This window comes from Bolinopsis microptera, chromosome 3 (assembly GCF_026151205.1).
Source record: "Bolinopsis microptera isolate Bmic1 chromosome 3, MBARI_Bmic_1.0, whole genome shotgun sequence".
Classification (NCBI taxonomy): domain Eukaryota; kingdom Metazoa; phylum Ctenophora; class Tentaculata; order Lobata; family Bolinopsidae; genus Bolinopsis; species Bolinopsis microptera.
Window position 1 is genome coordinate 9,451,458 of NC_087074.1, and position 20,805 is coordinate 9,472,262.

Consider the following 20,805-nt stretch of genomic DNA (forward strand, 5'->3'; position numbering starts at 1 on the left):
CCCCAATGTACTGCACTAATATCAGTTGAAATTTTGAAAAATCTCGAGGAACTTGCAACAGTAAAGGAAAGAGATAAACAAGTACAGTTAACAAACTATTTATCAAACTTCAAATAACTTAATTGTCCACAAACAAGATCTTATTTAAGCCATTTCGCCTGGGTCACAACAGCATATATATATGGCATTGCTATCAAAGAGGGTCGAAGGTAGCTTCATCTCGAAAAGATCGTCGGAAATTGTTGCTTTTTACATTCCACTTCACGACGAAGTGCTTTTCTGGTAGCCTACTTATTTTGGTTCGTCATCCAATCGTCGATAACCTTTAATCTGATTTGGTTTTCAAGTTCCTGCTCCTTATTTTTCTGCACTGCTTCCCTCTTCCGCTGAACGTACTCATTCTTACATGAGTCTCGCAGTTCTTCGTCATAAAACGCCCATTGCATGCACATCTTGAAGCCCTGAAACAAGTTTATTTTTAAAATGTGTTCAATCCCAATAATGCAAAACTAGTGAGATGGGCAACGATTAGGACTTCAGAGCTGGTCAACTAAAATTTCCAAGAAGTAAAATCAAAACCTTATTTTCTTCAGTACACTTCCAAAGTCCAGACACAATTCCGTGTTCTTGCTGACATTTCGACATTTCCGCGAAATGGTTGAAGCAGTATTTTACCTCCTCCTTAGCTTTTTCTCTGATCATATCGTTGATAAGAATGTCTCGCTCTGCTCTGAGTAGCAACTGAAACAATGAAACATTACATTTCTAGCAAAGATAATAAGAAAGCTACTATTGGGATACATCTCAAGACGATAAAATATCTATTAAAATTGCAATCAGAATAAACTCTACTGGACTGTCCTGCATCAAAGAAATGTCTTAATGATGGTGAATGTGACACAAGGTGTTTAATAACCGGCTGATGGTGCACTAAGCTAAGGGCTATTGAGACTTGAGAGTCACTAATCTACGTGCGTACCCGCCATCGATCGGCTTTGGCCATGCGGTCGGTGAAAGGTAGAAAGAGTAAGCGCGCAAAATTTACATAGTGCGCGTTTGTAGAAACACTACATAGCTGTGTTAACATCAAAAAATGATAATGCGTCCCGCTTCAAAATGTCAATTCGACATATTCGGGGACAGATAATGGCCATCTTTTTTGTTAAAAGCTACTGATCAGTTTTTATAGAACAGGTTGATAACGAATCAGAAGCTATGTAAGGACACTTACCATTTTAGAAGGCTTGGGAATGTTATCTTGATCGAATTTGCTCTGTTCTGCAGGCTTTTCTTGTGAGGAACTCGACTCGGCCATTCTGAATCGACGATATTTAGACTGAATTTGTGCCAAGGGAGACAGTGTACAACCCAACAATCTTTACTGCAGTTATATTATGAAGAATTACTGAAGAATTTTAGTGGCAAGAACCAGATTGCATTTGGTAGTCAGCAAATAGAAACGGGTTAAAGCTCAGTATTGTAATAAATTAGATAAAAACATGTCATTGAATCTACAGTGAACACAGTGATTCCAGAAATATTTCAGTCTTAAATAAGAAACACAAATAAAAACGGCGATGTTATCAGGCCACCGTCAATTAAATGCCATGTGATGTAAAAACTGATCAAGGAAATAAATTTCTAAACGGTAAAACCAATACACAGATCCCACTAAAATAAAACCAGCTCTGGTTTGTCATGACATCGTACTTTCTGCTCTGACATATTCACCAACATCAGCTTGGTGAAACACTACTATCGTGTTTGGATCTGTAGTTTTACAATCATTTGTAGATCGGGCTGCTACTCCAAACCCAAGAGGTAAGTCGGACATATTGTAGACGACCACTCCGTCGTATTTGTCGGTCCCAGCTGATATCCTTCCCAAACCTGCCTTTGTAACGTTGTTACCGTACAGGAACTGCTGTTCTGCACCAGGTTTTAGCCAGACTTTCTGTTTTGCGTATGATGATAGGAAGTCAAGGGCTGTGATGTGCAACTTAAATTTACCTCCTTTTGAAAACTTGCCAAACATTGTTCCGAGTGAAATGAGCTCTTTTCTACCGACATTTGTTGCTTTTTTCATGATGGTCTCGCTGACATAATACACCTTGTCTTTGTGGTATCTGAAGACATAGTTCCCGTCACTTCTCTCCAATAATAACTTCATGTTGTCTCCGATGTATTTGGCAAGTTTCTCGAACAGGCCTTTAGCTTCTTCTTCGGTCAGAGGTCTCATCTTGCTACAGGGATAGAAGTGGATTTAGTAACAAAATATATTATCGTTATAAAATAAAGATGGATTTGGCAGATTAATTCAGGGATTGATAACGGTAATTTTGATAAAAGGGATATCAATTTGTACGATGTTCGGAGAATAACACAGCGGAGATATGTATGTTTAAATAGGAAAATGAGTTTATTATATAAACTTTAATACATATTAATATCTGATAACATCATGACAATAATAATAATACAAATTAATAATCGAAAAAACATTAGTTAAACACGTTATTGTCATCGGTAAAACCTTCGTATGAAAACCTTCGTAAATGGGCACAATTATACTTGTTATAATATCTACTCAGTCTGAACTCTTTCACAACCTCAAATATAACATAAGTTTACACAACACTTTTAAAAAGCCAAACAAAAATAAGTTTACAAAATATAAATAATTCAAAGAAATAACTACGAATTCTCAGAATCATCTTTACTCGAAGAAGCAGCACCACGTTTCAGATCAAACACCTTCCGTCGAACCAGAGCTTTATACTCCTTATTAATCTTCATATCATTACCCACATATATCACCTTCTCCCACTCCTTCGCCTGATCACTATCCAACTTATCAACCCCTGATTTACACATATTTGATTTAAACAAATCTACCGCTCGCTTCCTGATATCATCATTAGCTCCGGTACTCTGCAGAAGGAGTGAAAACTGTTTTTTCTGATCTTTGTTCACAACCGGAGCTACAGGCATATCTTGTATCATTACTTTCCATTGATCAACCAAAGATTTGGAAGAAGCAGCAATTGTTTGGTTTGTGTGTTTACGAAGTGGTCCAATAGCTCGGCCTATCCCAGTCTCCGTTAAAATGAGAACTGGTAGACTCCTCCCAGACTCAAGCTCCTTTAAGCAGTCTATAATCTGTTTTTCTGTGGAATGTTTGCATGATAGTCTCTCTTTTAACACGAGTACTCGCTTTACATCGATCACTCCTTTGAGGGATTGCAATGTGGCTTGTTTCAGTCGGGGCCGCTTTGCTCGGCGCTGTGTCTCTACTTCGTCACGTGATAATCGTTTGACATATTTGTCCATACTAGAATACAATTGTTATGTATACTTTTAACACAATTGAATATATTATATCACACATCTTCAGTCTCGTAATGCAATATGGCGACTGGGCTTGAACTAGCTTTGAAGGGGGTTTCAGTAATGTACTCACAATACACTATAGTGTTTCATTCAAATTTGGACGTGGATGAAAATTTTTCTTATCATATATTCACCGTTCAATGTAACTACTATTATATACTGCATAAAACTCCCTTCTGTAATTTTAGATTAAATGACATACTACAAAAGTTTTGTACACAGACTATGAAAGAACCATTTATGGCTGAACTTTAGGTTTTGCTACCATCGTACTGGAGAGTACTGAGACAACTCCAATGGCATTTATTGAAATTATTTTCATCAGAACCATATTCATAAACAAAGGAAAAAGATCAATTTAGACTGAAGATAAAGCAAATAACTATTTTTGATATAATGACATTTATTTGAAACTGTCAATTGTCAAAAGACGGTCCCGAGCATTCTATTAAAATACAGAGAAAGTTTTAAACATCACAATTTTGTAGAATTTAACTCAGACAGCAAAAAATACCAGCATATTAATTAAACCCTCTATCTCCCATAAGCTACTAAACGAAATAACATAACACTCCCCAAAGCAATGAAATCTAAACTAGTCCATAAAGGAAGTCTTTAGTTGATGTAAACAAGTTGTGGACTGTTGCAAATCTACTGGCAAGGAGTTGCACGTGTTCGTACAATTTCAAACATCTTCTGACAGTGAGCAATTGTTGGGGCAAGATCCTTCGTTGCTGCCTTCTTATTTGTCTGAAAAAAGGGTTTAAAGTTAATCCAGCGGTACAAAAATCATATTAATGTTCAATGTTCATTATTTAGACTCATGATTAAAATAATATAAATATTATATACGTTAATTTAAGATTTTGCTGCCTATCTAAGGCTATAATCACTTAAAAACAAATCTCCATTATTTTCAGGTAAAAAGTAAAACTGTAAAACTAAACTCAATATACCACTAAATCACTGACCACCAGCAGATACTGGGATTTATCCCCGAGCTCGTCCCAACAAACTCTGCTGGCACTCTTAGCACTCTTAACCACCGGGGCTCCACCCCTCATAAACCCTTCTATCATATCCATCATGATTTTACTGATCTGCCTTTTAGGGAGAGATTGACATGTAACAATATAACTGTTGATCTATGAAATATTAAGTTGTTGCGCAAGCTTGCGAGCTAACCATTGTAAGTTTTTAGCATCAAATGTAATCTATATAAAGATATAATAAGACATTTTTGGCTACCTGTCCTTGGTGCCCCACACTTTGCCATAATTCTGGTTATAGAAGGGAGAGTTCTCACTGAGCGGCGATCCAAACAAGTAGGCCAGGTCCTCACCGTGTGTAACTCCCATCCACGTGCTGTTATCATCTTTACGGCTAAAAGAGGACGGAATGATCACAATATTTCCCTGTCAAAGTAACTGAGAATTGAGTTTTGCTGTTCCCATAAAGTAGTACTGTGAGCTAGTATTAGAACTCTTGAAATGGTTAAACGGTATCACCTTTACATAGCTTAAGAAGATGTGCTTACTCACTTGTTGGACATGTAGTCGAAGACATACTGGTAAACGGAGTCACTGTTCTTGGAGAACAGATCAGCGGTAATGATTTGGGGGCAGAAGAGGAGCCAATCTCCCAGTAATGTAGCTAGTTGAGTCTTTAGATCAGTGTCCGTTCTATTTGTGTAGAACTGATGGTACGATATTTTAGCGTGGTTTGCCCAGTAAGATGATAAATACATTACTTTTATGTGAATTATCTAAGTTTCTCCAGCTACAATCTACGTTACTCCTCCACCAAATATCAAGTCTACAAATTATCAGGACGACGAAAAATGTACCTCTAACAGTTCATCTCCGTTGTCGTTCATGCAGGGTATTGTGAAGTTTTTAATGAGAGGGTGATTAATGCTCAACTCTCTGATCTGTTCTTTGTTATTTAGTTTATCCTGCAATCAATATTATATCTGAAGTTACGGTAATGATGTTGTATTCTTCAGTCTTCATAATGTTCATATTATTCTATTGAAAATTGCCGGAAATAAGTTGGTCCGAAATTTCAAGCTCAGTATAATTGTATTGTCGCCAAGCATGAAAATCTGAAATTTATGTGCAACAGTAATTATTAATTGGTTCAGGGTTTCCTGGTCCGGGGTTCAATATTTCACTGTAGTCACGTACTGTACTGTCTGTACCCAAAACTAACAGACATGTTTCATTTAAACTTACAGTATTAGTGAAAAGTGGAACTCCTTTAGTCATCCCAAAAGCCAGTGCCATTATAGATCCCTCGTCTTGGCAAACTCCACTGAGTAACGGTCCTGTGATGACGAAGGGTTGCAGTCACATACTGTCTTTATATCAATAATAATTATTCATCCAGCAATTATATTTTACATAAGATCTAGTGGAGGGTAGGCAAATTGAATTTAATCTGTTTATATTGCGATTCTAGCGAATTCGTCGATCAGTTTAGTCTGTAAATTATCTGGAGTTAAAAAGAGTTTGATAAAATAATATAAACGTACTGCTGGTATAATTAGCAGTTTCAATAGTAAGAAGAGGAGTCTCTGTAACAAGCTGATTATCAATAATGGGGGGCCACGTATCAATAGGGAACTCCATCATAGTTGCATACATTGCACCTGAAATAATAAGTTATATCATTAATCGGTAGAACTTGGACGAGACAAATTATGGAGTGAGACGCTACAGTTTCCAGAAAATGTTGTGGAACATTTTTGGTGCCAAAACAATTAGACGTGTATATGTATTTGGGCTTCATGTGGAGGAGTTCAGTTTTTGTGATTCACTCTAAATCAAATCAGCAGACGAATGTGGGATGATCTTCGCTCTTAGAAGCCCTAGATTCGCAATAACTTCACTCATAGCAGTCACAAGAATAATAAGCTCTAAACAAATTTTATAAGATGTTATGAAAAGTATATTATTGCCCACATAAAGGGGACGGCGGATAATAAGTCAATTATTTGCTATTTTGATTTAATAATAATTGTAAGTCTTTATTTCTGTTGAATGGTAGAAAAGATAAAAACCAAGAATTGAAGATTCGTTGGCACTCCGCAAGCAGTTGAGTATATCTGATGCACTAGAACAACCAGTCTGGTTTTTTAGGATCTCCCACTTCCCTTGTTGCTCGTCCATCCTGAAGGATAAAGAGAGCTTTAACGCGATACTATCAAGATATATTTCAAAGATACAATTATTGTGATTACCACAAATAGAGGGAAATCAACAAAAATTATAAGAAATGTCCAAACCTGGTTTTAGTGAAGGCCCATGGAGCGATCATGGTGCCCGATATGGAAATAGAGGAGGAGAAAAGACCGTCAGTGAGAGGAGATGTATGAAGATAGGTTACAATTGCTCCTCCCGCTGATTCTCCCATGATTGTTACCTGTTAATGTGATTCTAATAATTTCTAAACTCTAAAAGCTTATTTCAATGATAGAAAAATCCTCATTTCAACTTTGTAAGATAAAATTAACTTCAAAATCTGAACTGTTCATAAACTAGTTGCTTAAATAAAGAGAATAAACTCACCCTGTTCTTGTCTCCACTAAATACTTCAATATGATTCTGGACCCACTCCAATGCCATTTTAACATCCCACAACCCCAGATTAGCAACGATACCATCGTAAGCATTCAAAAAGCCAAGAAGCTGCAGTCTATAGTTGACTGACACCAGCACTATATCAGCATATTCAACCAGTCCTGATCCGTCTCTACTGATACCATCTCCATTACTAAAACTACCACCGTGGATATAAAACAAAACCGGCTTTTTCAGGCCTTTGTTTATCCAATCATGCTTGGTTAAAACGTTAAGATAAAGACAGTCTTCTGAGAAAGAGAGCTGAGGACTGAGGTAGTCCGGTGAGGGAGGGTAAATGTTTTGTAGGCAGGAGGAAGGGAGGATGGTCGCGTCTATCTGCTCCCCTGAAATAGTGGCAGCACTGTTTATTTTTTAACGTAATATCTAACTCAAAACAGACGACTAAACTTAATAGACGGAACCAGCGAGAATTTATAATTTTGAGTCTAGATAGATGTAATATTTCTCGCCGCGATCTTTATCTCATTACTAACCTTTACTATAAGTTCGTTTGACGGGGCGAGAGAATCTGAGCTGTCCAGTGGGGCTCTCTGCGTACGGTACACCAGTGAACCCAGCTATAAAGGAGTCTCCAGTACGTACTCTCCGGCCAGTTACCACTGCACCATCCACATCTACTGTCACGAACTTCTCTGTTCTCTCACGCCTAAAAGTCAGCAGATTTATTAGCTGCATTTGGTCGAAATAAAAGATAAGCCACAGTTTCAAGTTGGCTTCAGACTAACTGTGAAATCAATTGACAAATCAATTTTATCACATATGTGCACATTCAGCATTAACTTGATGGACGTTTGGGAAATTGGTCACGTTTTCGGTAGCATGACTTGGCAACGAGTAGCAACGATAAAGGGTAAATAATGGGTTCATTCTGGCAGCGACATTGATATGGTTCTTGGACATATATTTACTTTTAACATCCATGCTTAATTAGAATGCTGACATTATTAGAATATTATTTTAATTAACATTTATGACAGCTCCTATATCACGCACCAGATGTACGCGATGAGAGTCAAAAGGAAGAGTGATCGCCAGGGTCTTAGAATTGTTAAGATAGAATCTAGGAAACTTATGCTGGAAACTTTTACACCGTACACATTCTAAATAGTAAGTTGATGAAGTCGTTTCTTCAACTGAACTTTTGTTATGTCTATATTTCATCTTTTGCAAGTTTACTGTATCTTTATTATATCTTTTAGAATCGTAAGGGATCAAGATTGTCAAGTCTCATGTTTAGAAATAGATTGATGTATTTGAATGGGAATCAATTGAATTAAGTGTGGATTAAAAGGAATAAATGGGGAATTTTGCGTTCATATTTGGTCGTTTATAATATGTATTAGCCAAAAAAAATAAGCTAGAGCCCAAAAATCCCAATTCAATCTTCCGTTAAAATTACCAAAACAAAAGGAGCTGTGGCTCAAACAAAATACAAACCGTTTCTTGGTGGCGCTAAAGGGCTGCAGGACTAGCAGCAGAAGGAAACAAGCTACACTCCGCATGTCTGTAAAAGTGAACTAAACAGGTGTGCAGGTTGTTGCTGAAGAAGAAACAAACTTCTCTCACATCTAACCACTCCCACTCTTTGACCGTCTGACTCCTGGCATTTTATTGCGTGCGTTTTTCGAACCTTAGCGATGTTTTGTTAGCGCGAAATTTGATCACAGCATGGGAGTTGTTGTAAACTTCGGTGTCCGTCAAAAGGACAGGTCTGTAAGATAAAGGGCCGAGCTGTATTAAGGGCATAAAGCTAAAGAGTGGCCTCGAGGAGAAGAATGTTCCAGAGAGCAGGTGTTAAGGCATTGTTTGGAAGAATATTGTTCGTTAAAGGATCGTTGTTATTTAAGTATTAATTACAGAGTTATTGCAGTATTTAATCGTTTATTTTAATAGACGGTGTGCACAGGTTTAATAAAATATGTCAAGATAAAGCACTAAAAAAGAGTCTTACGACGATGGGGAACGGAATAAGATGACAGCTGCGAAGGTCTGGTTTAAAAATGGCGTACACCAAAGAAGAACAGATTTGAAGGGAGGATTAAGATCTAAAACGAGACGGAAATGTCAGTGGTACCGACAGGAACGTGACGTAACCCGTCGCATTCCACGGCAAAATACCTTAAAAATCCGGAGAAAATCCATACAAACCCCGACAACGGCGCGAAATTAGAATCTTCTCGAGAAGTAGTGAGTCCTCAGTTTTTTAACGAAAGTACAACTTTAGACGTGAAATTGACAGCAAACAATTTGCCATTTAGGAGTCACTGATCCGTGACAGAGGAATCATTACAATATTATTAACTGACTGGAGTCCGGGAGACGAGGGAAAAATATCTAAATCATGACCATGAGAAAAAGAAATAGACAATCAATATCAAAAATAAATTCATTGCCTTTAACTTTTATATTAAATACTAAGTATTCAAAACCTCTGAGTGAAGGTTAACCCTTAAATGTTACTGCAGTAATAAAAAGTGATTCTGAAGCAGCATGGCCTTTTATGGGACATCTTCAATGCATCATAATATCATACATTGACAAATGAATTCAAATATCTAGAACACGCTTTGACAAAAAAACTGCACCCGGAAAGATATATCTGAGCCATTCAACCGATATAGGGGGTCACCTCGTACAATGGGAGCTGGAGGGGGGGGCGCTCCTTCATGAGATTGCTTTAATCCGATCCTTACGAAATTCGTAGTATAATCGAGTAACTACATTGATACGTCTAGGCTCATCTGATAAGATGGTCAAAGACTGGCTTTGACCAAGATGAGTTTCACAGAGTCTATAAAATGGACACAAAAAGATATCATAAATTCTATAAAAAAAACAAAGATAAAATGGGCATACGACAATCAACTACTATGATTATTTTGCAAAACATTGTTGATCAAAGTGAAAACAAAATTAAATAAAAGTCGAAAATACATCGATAATTCTTAAGATATGGCCATTCCGAATTCCGATCATCCTGTACTTTTGGTTCATAAGATTCCACTACTGGGGGGCCATAGTGCTATCCAGCATAACATTTGACCAGCAACAGGAACAAGTCATCATCCAACGTAATTCAGTAACTCCTTCACTTAACTAACACCCTATTGTTGATCTTTTGTTGATCTCTCTGGTGAGTGAAGCTCTCAAACATACAAGTTTCGTTTTCCCAAAAGTGCACAGCAGGACAATAAACATAGAAGCCTTGGCTGTATTTCCAGTAGCGAAATACCGATAAACTTCCGTATTAACAGTCAGTATGCTGGCAACACAACTGACTGTGTCATTCACTTTTCAGGCACCAACAATGCGATATAGTTTTAATGTTAAGATTCTCAGCAGGACCACAAAAGTACAACCATCTGATTTGAGATAAATAAAAAAAGTTTAAATTCCGTGAACAGTAAAACGCGGGACAGCTATTAATACTATTACCGAAAACTCGAGCACATTAAATTATTTTTCAGTATTGACAGGATAAGGCTTGCCTTTGATTGACGATGCCGATCCTTTCCGTATAGATCTTTGAAGCGAGGGTTTGTAACATGCAGTTCAGACCAGGCAGATTAACTTATTAAAATCAGAGCTTGTCTTGGTAAAAGCATCGTAGTTATTATTTGATGTACCAATTTTAACCCGGATAGAATATTGGTTTTAATGAACAAATTGGACAAAAGCTAGTTTCAGAACTGATAATCTGTCTCAAGGGTGCAAGACATTTTATCCTTTAACATTTCATCTGACCGCGCTAATTACTTATTACCACCCGGTTTTAAACCTCAAACGTAACCTAATACCCAAACATAACTTTAACTCTAGTCCCAACCTTAACTCTTATTACTTCAACTCTGATTAACTCTGCAACTTATGTTAAAAGTACCCTAAGACAGACGCTGCATTTATATGTTATTCGGCTATCTAATACATCACGTACCGTCTAGCTAGACTCTTCAGCCTAAAATTAAATAATGTCACCGAATTTATAACGGCGACCCGTAAAATGCTATGCCCAAGGGGAAAACAAAGTCCAATCCCGACTTTTTATCCTCTTGTTTTTCAAGAACAACAATTCTAGAACAGAAAGGTGACAATATAAAATAAATGTATTCAACTGCATTTGGAGACGAGAAGCAAAATAATGAGCAGCTGGAAAGAATTTGTATTTCACAGAATATCCTTGACATACTGATCACACAAAAGCAAGAAAATCATATTTGAAGCAGTGCGGAAAGTCCAAAAATTACAGTCGGTAGGTCTCGATACGTTTAAAGGAAAAGGATCAATAACAAGATTACATTTATCAATGAACAAACATATATAATATGCGTAATATCTGGTTTTCTTCCTAACATAACAATAAATATTTATCCAACCATATCCAATTAGTTGGCGGAAATCTTATAAATAGTTCTAATTTTAATGTGAGCTTAATTGTCAATTTGGCAATGAACTGTCTCGAGCACAAATTAATTAAAAATTAAAGCTTCACAGAAAGAGACAAATATGTAAATTTGCACAACTTAATAATTACCAGTACTACATACAAAACGTGTTAGAATAATGACTCGATGAATGAAAGAAGTGCTGGCTGGACGACACAATACAGAATTAAAACCGCGGAGCTCCGTGCTAGGCCCTTTATAATTTGCTACTGTCTTGCTAACATGGACTGTTAAAATCAATTGCTTCAATGTCATTTATAAAAAACGACGGTATAGAAACCCTGTGAAACTTTCCCAAAATAGGTATATATAACGACCGAACTGAAAGGTTGGGTCAGGAAGGAGTGGCTGGGTCAGGGAGCTGGGTACTAATGACCGATAGACGCGATAGTGGCGGGTGTCTAGTCCTTCACCCACAATCACCAGGACTCACTCCCCCACAAAACCCCCCACAATTAATCAGTTTATTTTTACTGTTACCGCGGCTCCTTCCCCTGAAATTATGTTTTATACTTCGTTATTTTTAGTTACTGTTCACTGACACCTAGGCGTGATATATTTTGTACCTGCTGGAGCAGTGGAATGTCAAAAGTTCGATCCCTGAACTTCTCAAAGTTAAACTGATAAAACGATCGATATGGAATGATTATTGTGGTGTCAAATTATTGACGTTCTGGCGTGATAATTTTTCATGGATATTAATATGAAGAATTTAATATGAATGGGTTATTTAATACCATGTCATATCATACGCTTATCAAATCATGAGCCCAGGTAGTGGGCCCAGGTAGTGAATACCAACGACAGGTTTTGGTGGAAATTTAAAATCTAAAATATATGCAGTCACGTCACATACATAACTAATCCATCAGTAACAGAAACTTCAGATAAAACGGCAACAAAAGCTGATCGTCTAAAAGTAAAATGCAATAAATTAATAAAAGAGCCCCTTTGTGTTAAAAACTAAAAATCATCTTGATCTCGGTTTATGTCCGACTCTGTTTCTTGCTTTCTTAATCTTAGGTGCGCCCTTCTTCTTAGCAGCCGCTCGTTTCATTCCGTCGACATCCTTCTTCATTCTGGAGTCAACAAACTTAACCCTACCCTTAGCTGTTGCTGGTCTCTTTTGGAACTGACCATTAGCTGAAGTTTATGTAAATTAAAATAAAGTTATGAGTTAGGTTACGTGACACTAAATTATTATAGGCGTTTACCACGTAAAATAACTTGTACGCCATGCAACAATTTCTGGGACTAATTCTTGGAATTTTCAACCGGCTTTGAGATGATATTCTAGATGAGTTTAAAACTTAAATGCAATAATATTTGCTCACCCCTCTTAGCCTTAACATAAGTAGTCTCTTGTTTCTTCTTGCCCTGTTCCACTTTCTTCACCATTTGTTTCAGCTTCATAACTTGTTCTGCTTGAGCACCGCCACTGTTATCAGTGATAAGGTCCGCTTGTTCTGCAAGTTTCTTCAACTTTTTCATAGCCTGAAAACGTTGAGACAAGATTAGTGTTTGCTGCATTTTAAATAAGGATCCACCAGATTAACTCAATTAGGCGACAAATTTGATACATAAACTACAAATAGCTGTCCCTTCACTCTTCATAACAAAATTGGCAGTTAAATATCGCGCATTAATCATATTTAATGATCAATCATAGACTCGCCTTAAACTTGGCCTTTGCCTTTGCCTCCGCTATTTTCTTGATCGGTCTGGCGTTGATCTCCCTGACTTGCTGCTTATACTCATCCACCTGCTCCTTGGTTACAGGTAGCTGTTTCTGATAATACTTCTTCTCCTCGTCTTCAAACCAGTCTGGGAGATCCTCCTCACCCCAAGCCCACCTGGAAATATTGAGGAATTTAAATATGTGAAAAAAGGCAGTGCAGTGGAATAAAATGTTTGGACCATCGATAAAATCAGGAACTACTTTTTAACAACGTAGTCAAAAGAGGGAGCTAATCTCTTACACCAACCACCTTCCTCTAATACTTAATCTAATTATAATTCTATCTAGAAACCATTTGTTTAGATCTTACTGGACCTACGGTGAAAATAAAACTCACCTATGATACCCAGCATCCATTATCTCGTTCTTCCTCTTCCTGCTGGTCACAATCTGTTGGCCTAATGCCAGTTCGGCCGCTGTCAAGGCTTTGTGACGTTTCTGTGCTGGTACCACTTCCATATCCTCTGTTGTTTTGGACGCAGGTTCTTTTCGCTTCTTATCACGAAGGTCCCGATAGTCTTCGGCATCAGATTCTGAGTCAGAATCTGTTTCGGAGTCTGATTTGTCATCTTTGGGTGTTTCTTTCTTTGGTTCAGATTTCTCGCCCTCGGCTTCAGGAAGATCAAATTTAACTTTTTTGGCCTCTGGTTCTGATGTTGACTTATCAACTTTTTCCTTATTAACTCCAAAGGCACTCGCCATAGCATCCACCTCTAGATCTTCGTCAATATCTTCTTCAGCAAGCTTGTCTTTCAACTGAAATCAATATTCGTATTGTATAAAAGTTGGCAAAATCTTATTTGTTAGTACAAATTATAAGATGACGAAAACCTTATGAATGCCAAAAGACACGAAAGCAGGAGTAGGATTATTCAAGTTTTTAATTGAGATACCATTGTCCAGTAATAGTATGGTACAGACGAATAACATTTATACCTTGTTGAACCACAGATTTGTCTTATCGATCTTGTCCCTTTTCTCCTTCACAAGCAAAGGATTGGCCTCCTTTTCTTCTTCCTCCTCTTCAACCTCGTCCTCTTCGTCTGTAGCGGAGTCAATATCTTCACCTACGGGATATTACGTCTTAACCACAAAATTCCTCTCTAAACTTGTATGACAGCAACAACATGGTACTTTCCATAGTACGATTAAATTAACAACCAGCAAGCCGCAGACGGAATGAGTACCTAAAGGCTAAATATTTACAGTAAGTTTTTTTAAATACCATCTTCTTCATCGTCTGCATCACTACCATCGTCATCACTTTCATCTTCATCTTCATCTTCCTCCATTACTATTTCTTCCACCTCCTTTAGTTCCTCAATAGGATCGTCTGCTTGAACTTCTGTTGTTTCGACTTTCTCCAGACCCTTAAATTTGTAAAATACTAAAGCAACAAATCTTTTCGATGTTTAAAAACGAATTTTATCTTTTGAGCATAAACCATTTAACGACATAACACAATTTAAGATAACATAAAAACAGACGCTTGGAATCATATTTCCAATATTTCATATACATTTTCATATATTATGGTAATGATAAAGAGCAATTAGGACTAGGGGGTATGGTCTTTTTGTTTTTTTTGTTTAACATACCTGTTTACTTTTGATCGATTGTAAATTGAACAGATTAGGATCCTCGTCTGCTCCAAACGCTTCCTTGGGCACATCCAATCCTTTAGCAACCTTGGCTAGGTTCTTTTCTTTTAATTTGCTCCCTTTCTTCTTCTTTTGGCGCTTTATCGCTTTCTCTGCTGTTTGTAATTCTACGATTTGGTGCTCGATTTTTGTCTAAGGAAGTGTTAATAATTGTAGTGATTATAAGACGTATTTGAGTATTTATATTTGTTATTCCAACAATGCACAATAACTTTTACAACGCTTGGTCTCCACACCACACCAATCATAATGTCTATTTCACTAAAGTACCCATTTTTAAATTTTATTGCTAAATTAGCAGGACAGGCGAGTCTCAATGACAAACCTCTTCATCTTCTTCCTCTTCTTCCATCTCTACGTCTTCATCTACTTTCTCCTCCGGACCTTCATCTTTCAGTATCTTTTCCCGCCATTTGATGATATTTCTGAAGTTTGAAAATCATAACTCGACTAGACCATCTGCTGAATTTATTTATACTAATAAAATATGTTATGTTACCATGGGTGATGATTTTGCCTTATCTAGAATCACTCACTTGATCTCCCTCTTTCCAAGAACTTTTATATCTTTAAGAGACTCTTTGAGTTCAATTGTTGTGTGTTTGCTGTCCAGTAACTTCTCATCTTTTATCTCTGAGATGATAATATGGTATCATACATCATTATTATAAGTAACCACCTTAAGAAAAGGTCTACAAGTACAACAGAAAATATAGAATCGATTGCTGTATAAATTTAACTAATGGGAAAGAAAACAACAACAAAAAAAACAGATTATTGCCTCATAGTCATAAATACTTCAGAAAACTAACCGATGGTATAAGCACTGCTGAGCAGATCCAAATGGTCCTCTGAGTCGATAAATAACCTTGCTGGAATAGTCTTGTGTAACGACAATGATGCACCATCGGAGTAACCTTCTCTGGATCTGGTGAATTTCTGAAAGAGAGATGTATTCAATTGGAAGTATTTACAAATCTGGTCGGTTTCCATTTGCTATCAAGTGAATTTTAAAAAAGAGTTTTCCGTTTTACGCCACAGAGATGGAACGTATTTGAACAAAATAAACTAGAATTTATAAACGTTTTATTTATAAACTTAGAAAATATCAGCATTTTGCTTACTGCTGGATTGATGAGGTTTAGTTTCTGGTTGTTTGTTTCTTTGGCAACGTCAGCGAAAACACATTTGTAACTGAAGAACTTCGGATCGATCTTGTCCGGAGCGAGGAAATGCTGGAATATATTTCCGATCAAAACTAATCGATCCTTGTCAGTAAAAGTGAAACCTTTGTTTTAATTGATTCCATAGTCGAATTTATTACGGTACAAATTATAGTTGAGATCATTTTCTTACCTGACAAACCACGAATATCTCTGCAGATTCGTTTCTGGAAGCTTGCGGTTTTGTTGCCATCACTTTTTTGAAAAACTGAAAATAACTTATTGATCATTGAACCCGAACGGCGAACATATTTCCTTTTTATGTGAAGTCTAATAAATTAATATCGGAGATAAAAAAGTACATATTTTGTATGGGCAATATTAAGTGAAATTCAACAGCAGTGATTTTAAATACAAAAAGTACTCATTATCATAGGTAAACTTTGCCAACCTGTTGGAAGACCCAGAGTAAAGCCTGGTAATCTTTACTTCTGAATATCTTGGTGACGAATGTTCCGCCCTCTTTCAAAAATTCAGCAGCTACTTTAAAAGCTGATAACGTTAACTGAGCTGAAAATATGAACATTAAATAACAAAACTGGACCAAACAAAATTACAGAGGTTGTTTTAACACTGACCTTAAGGGAAGATCAGGACTTGAAACTACAAACTGAAAGGGACCCTAACCTTGGCTGAAAGCATCCTGTACCCAAGCTGTACCAACATTTGGGGCTCCATCATTCAGCACACAGTCCGCTTTCCATGTCTGCATCTGTTTTTTGAGCTTAGATCGGCAGCTGTCCGACGTGATGTCGTCAACAAATGTTGTGACATTAGGGATTGCCCTGCAAGTAGCGAACTTTTAGTTACTGTAATAAACTCTAAACACCGCAAATATAAGTAAATATAGGCAATAAGTAATAACAGACTAATATAGGCAAATACAGGCAAATTGGACGAACTTGTTATTCGTGCACAGCTAGTAAGGTTTGCACGATCTGGCATGCCCATGTTTTAGTTAGAACTCTTATTTATGTTATAACCACTCAACCAGTGCAGTGCTAGTATCACTTACTTGATAGGATCCAGATCTATACCAATGATAAGAGAAGAAACAGGCATGAACTTGGCTGCCACCTGACACCAGGACCCAGGCGCTGCACACAGATCAATACATACTCTCGCGTTCTCTAGAAACCCAAACTTTCTGTTAAGTTGGATCAGCTTGAAGGCTGATCGGGCTCTGTAACCTGGGGTTGTGCTATTAAAAGACACTGTCCAAATTTAGGAATATTAGTGGGTAAGTTTAGGAAATCTGTGGGGGGGGGGTCCAACCCGATCCAATCCGATCATTCCGATCCCGATTTTGGCCTCATCAACCCTCATATCGGAAAAAATCGGGAAAATTTAAATCTTCCCTCTGAGGTTTCTAGGCGATATAGGTAGCTATTTCTGTACTTAAATATGACAAGAAATCGATTGGTGGTGGTCCCAGAACCCCAAAATAGTTTCTTGTTCCAAACAAGAATCGTTTCGTCCGGAAAAAAAACACACTGTCGTATCAACTTTTGTTTGACAGAAACATCCACCCCGGTCCACAATTGAAAGAGGTACGGTTGGTAATAACAATCGTAACAAATAGCGAACGCTTTAGTAACTTTTGATTTAAATTGTCTCCACAATTTGTAACAGGCTATCTGCAGAAATGGGTAGCACAGTTATCTCTTAGATACAAAGAATAGTTTACACAATTTTTAATAACATTAAAAGGGATGAAAATCACTTTATTTATCAAAATCTTTATTTATCATGTAACAACTTTTCCATAGTACTGGAGAGTAAAACTATGTTAAACAAAAAAATTCTACAGCACATTTTGAGTCAGTAACAGTAACATGTCAATATGTTACAGACTCACATGCGTTTAAAAACATTTTAGTAACAATAAATTGTGTAAACTGATGAGGAGGAGGATGAGGACTGAAGAAGAGGAGGACTGAGGAGGAGGAGGAGAAGGAGGAAAACTGAAGAGGAGGAGGACTGGGGAGGACTGACGAGGAGGAGAAGGACCGAGAAGGACTGAGGAGGAGGAGGAGGACTGACGAGGAGGAGAAGGACTGAGGAGGAGGAGGAGGATGAGGAGGACTGACGAGTAGGAAGAGGACTGGGGACTGAGGAGGACTAAGGAGGAGGAGGAGGAGGAGGAGGCTGAGGAGGACTGACGAGTAGGAAGAGGACTGGGGACTGAGGAGTACTAAGGAAGAGGATGAGGAGGATGAGGAGGATGAGGCGGAGGAGGAGGAGGACTGATGAGGAGAAGGAGGAGGAAGACTGAGGAGGAAGACTGAGGAGGATGAGGACGAGGACTAAGGATGAGGACTAGGAGGATGATAACGAGGGCTAAGGAAGAGGACTGATTAAGATGAGAAGGAAGAGGAGAAGGAGGAGGAGGACTGCGGAGGAGGAGGATAAGGAGGAGAATGAGGAGGAGGAGGAGGGGGAGGAGGATGACTCAGGAGGAGGATTCAGGAGGAGGAGGAGGACTCAGGAGGAGAACTCAGGAGGAGAACTGAAGAAGAGGAGGAGGACTGATGATGAGGAGGAGAAAGAGGACTCCAAAGGAGGACTCAGGAGGAGGAAGAGGAGGAGGACTCAGGAGGAGGAAGAGGAGGAGGAGGAGGACTAATGACGAGGACGAGGACGACTAGTGGAGGACTGAGGATGAGGACTGATGAGGAGGAGAAGGAGGAGGACTTAGGATTAGGATGATGAGGAGGAGGACTGAGGAGGACTGAGGAGGAGGATGAGGAGGAGGAGACTGAGGAGGCGGAGGAGGAGGCGGAGGATGATGAGGAGGAGGACTGAGGAGGACTGAGGAGGAAGACTGACGAGGACGAGGACTAAGGACGAGGAGGAGGACGACGACGACTGAGCAGGAGAACTGATTAGGAGGAGAAGAAAGAGGAGAAGGAGGAGGAGGAGGAGGAGTCAGGAGGAGGAGGACGACTAAGAGTAGGACTCAGAGGGGACTGAGGAGGAGGGTGAGAAAGAGGATGAGGACGAGGACGATTATGAGGAGGACAGAAGATGAGGACTGATGAGGAGGAGAAAGAGGAGGAGGACTAAGGAAGAAGAGGAGGATGACTGAGGAGGAGGAGTCAGGAGGAGGAGGACGACTATGAGGAGGACTGAGGAGGGCTGATGGGGAGGAGAACGAGGAGGATGAGGAGGAGAAAGGAGGAGGTGGAGGAGGAGGAGGAGGAGGAGAAGGAGAAGGAGGAGGACTGGGAGTAGGACTGAGGAGGAGGAGGGGACTGAGGAGGAGGGTGAGGAGGACGAGGAGGACGAGGAGTCATGAAGAGGACTGAAGAGGACTCAGGAGGAGAAGGACTCAGGAGGAGGAGGAAGACTTAGGAGGAGGAGGAGGACTGATGAGAAGGAGGAGGAAGACTATGGAGGAGGAGGAGGACATCTAAATGTTTTGTCTGTTTTTGTCTGTTTTTGTCTGTTTTTGTCCGCCCTACTTTTTGTCCGTTTTTAACATATAGGGTACCGAACGGACACAAAACATGATCCCCCAGCCAAGCATGTGTTACGATACAAATGTACTTGACTATACATTTAAGGTGCAGTGTACTAGTGATATTATGGTATGTTTAAAGACGGGACCACAAAATGACAAAATATAACCCGGTACCTAGTGTTGTACTAATACATAATAACAAGTAACAGGGATAAAATTAATGAGCAGAAACAATCGATCTCACGTCAAGAGGCCAAAGCACCTGGGTCTGGGAGTACATGACAACTTCAACTAGTAGTGAGCATACTAGCCCCTGCAGTGGAAAAACACATAAAACATACTATTGGAATGTCCAATTGGTTCGTTTTCTCATAACAATATAGGGCAATTCCACGGTAAGGTTCCACTTGGTGAAAATGAAAAATGTTAAGATAGGCACCTAATTTTGGTTAAAATATGTTCATTAGACTCTTAACCTTACAAGTCAACAAAAGTTTTTTGTTTCATATTGCGTTAACTTTTGATTTTTCTCATTCAAAGGAACACTACTCGGAAATGAAAAAAATCGTTCAAATTTTCAAAGGGCCATAGTTTGGGTATGCAGCAATATTTCTCTATGAAATTCCATACACTTAGGCATATGCATAAGAATGAAAGCTATGCAAAGTTTTAAAACCGTTACTCAAATACTTTTTCTAAAAAATTTCCACAAAGATGGTGTCACGTCCGTCACAAAATTAAGCAAAAAAGTTTTTTCAGAGCCACATAGTGCTATTTATATTCAAAAAACCACTGTAACCTATCTCTTCTGAAGGTAAGGGAGTACCGTAGAAATTATCAGGCTTGTATCTTTTAAGAAAAAATTTTTGTAAGGGTGGTCCCAACTTGTCGCGTCCGTCACATTTTTTTGAAAATGCTCCAAAAAATCTTAAAACAGACTTTAAAGGCATTTTTCTTAAAGCTGAGGCCGTCCTCAACAAAACTATGTCGTCAAATCAAAAATTAGACAGAAAATGACCGAGTTATGTATAATTTTGTATATGCCCATATATGGGCATACGGCTCACTTTTAGCCATTTTTATCCATATTTCCATTATTTTGACTAAAACCAAGACAAATAGAAGTCAAATAAGGTTGGATTGTGTTGACTATGTTGACTAGACTATCAAATAACATCATATGCAATTCAATAATTTAATTTACTGATTTTTTGCCATTTTATTTGCTTACAACTTTTTCAGAG

At 38.3% G+C, this 20,805-nt stretch overlaps 5 protein-coding genes across 7 annotated transcripts in view; all 5 read right to left on the reverse strand.

Annotated features, from left to right (window-relative positions):
- Nucleotides 1-87: 87 nt before the first annotated feature.
- On the reverse strand, nt 88-1,316 carry LOC134813360 (COX assembly mitochondrial protein homolog). The gene is made up of 3 exons (XM_063821062.1): nt 1,232-1,316; nt 580-741; nt 88-461 (listed from the first exon to the last, which is right to left on the reverse strand). Exons 1-3 carry the CDS (start codon nt 1,313-1,315, stop codon nt 288-290), a joined length of 420 nt encoding a protein of 139 aa, XP_063677132.1. The 5' UTR covers nt 1,316; the 3' UTR covers nt 88-287.
- A 148-nt stretch (nt 1,317-1,464) lies between these two features.
- LOC134812694 (60S ribosome subunit biogenesis protein NIP7 homolog) lies at nt 1,465-2,241 on the reverse strand. Its single transcript, XM_063820200.1, has one exon. It carries the CDS (start codon nt 2,237-2,239, stop codon nt 1,697-1,699), a length of 543 nt encoding a protein of 180 aa, XP_063676270.1. The 5' UTR covers nt 2,240-2,241; the 3' UTR covers nt 1,465-1,696.
- Nucleotides 2,242-2,694: 453 nt separating this feature from the next.
- LOC134813161 (transcription elongation factor A N-terminal and central domain-containing protein 2-like) lies at nt 2,695-3,330 on the reverse strand. Its single transcript, XM_063820848.1, has one exon. The coding sequence runs from the start codon at nt 3,328-3,330 to the stop codon at nt 2,695-2,697; it is 636 nt and encodes a 211-aa protein (XP_063676918.1).
- A 419-nt stretch (nt 3,331-3,749) lies between these two features.
- Nucleotides 3,750-9,337, reverse strand: LOC134812797 (acetylcholinesterase-like). Of its 3 annotated transcripts, none has more exons than XM_063820364.1 (12): nt 8,028-8,141; nt 7,508-7,680; nt 6,960-7,357; nt 6,677-6,813; nt 6,452-6,561; nt 5,924-6,040; nt 5,625-5,716; nt 5,237-5,344; nt 4,932-5,086; nt 4,639-4,773; nt 4,347-4,494; nt 3,750-4,140 (listed from the first exon to the last, which is right to left on the reverse strand). In XM_063820364.1, exons 3-12 carry the CDS (start codon nt 7,014-7,016, stop codon nt 4,042-4,044), a joined length of 1,158 nt encoding a protein of 385 aa, XP_063676434.1. In that variant the 5' UTR covers nt 7,017-7,357; nt 7,508-7,680; nt 8,028-8,141; the 3' UTR covers nt 3,750-4,041. The 3 variants fall into 3 exon arrangements, with proteins under 3 accessions (XP_063676434.1, XP_063676433.1, XP_063676432.1); XM_063820363.1 differs by lacking the exon at nt 8,028-8,141 and adding an exon at nt 8,472-9,337 and having other exon boundaries at nt 3,751-4,140; nt 4,362-4,494; XM_063820362.1 differs by lacking the exon at nt 8,028-8,141 and adding an exon at nt 8,472-9,337 and having other exon boundaries at nt 3,948-4,140.
- Nucleotides 9,338-12,284: 2,947 nt separating this feature from the next.
- The window catches only part of LOC134812269 (pre-rRNA 2'-O-ribose RNA methyltransferase FTSJ3-like), a 66,108-nt gene continuing 57,587 nt past the window's right edge, over nt 12,285-20,805 (reverse strand). Inside the window, exons 3-17 of the mRNA XM_063819600.1 lie at nt 17,114-17,288; nt 16,726-16,883; nt 16,490-16,608; nt 16,232-16,306; nt 16,000-16,110; nt 15,688-15,814; nt 15,412-15,508; nt 15,201-15,300; nt 14,813-15,007; nt 14,440-14,584; nt 14,151-14,281; nt 13,552-13,970; nt 13,152-13,329; nt 12,811-12,970; nt 12,285-12,619 (exon numbers count right to left, since the gene is read on the reverse strand). Coding sequence (XP_063675670.1) covers nt 12,447-12,619; nt 12,811-12,970; nt 13,152-13,329; nt 13,552-13,970; nt 14,151-14,281; nt 14,440-14,584; nt 14,813-15,007; nt 15,201-15,300; nt 15,412-15,508; nt 15,688-15,814; nt 16,000-16,110; nt 16,232-16,306; nt 16,490-16,608; nt 16,726-16,883; nt 17,114-17,288 — 2,363 coding nt within the window. The 3' untranslated portion in view covers nt 12,285-12,446. The remainder of the gene's footprint in view (nt 12,620-12,810; nt 12,971-13,151; nt 13,330-13,551; nt 13,971-14,150; nt 14,282-14,439; nt 14,585-14,812; nt 15,008-15,200; nt 15,301-15,411; nt 15,509-15,687; nt 15,815-15,999; nt 16,111-16,231; nt 16,307-16,489; nt 16,609-16,725; nt 16,884-17,113; nt 17,289-20,805) is intronic.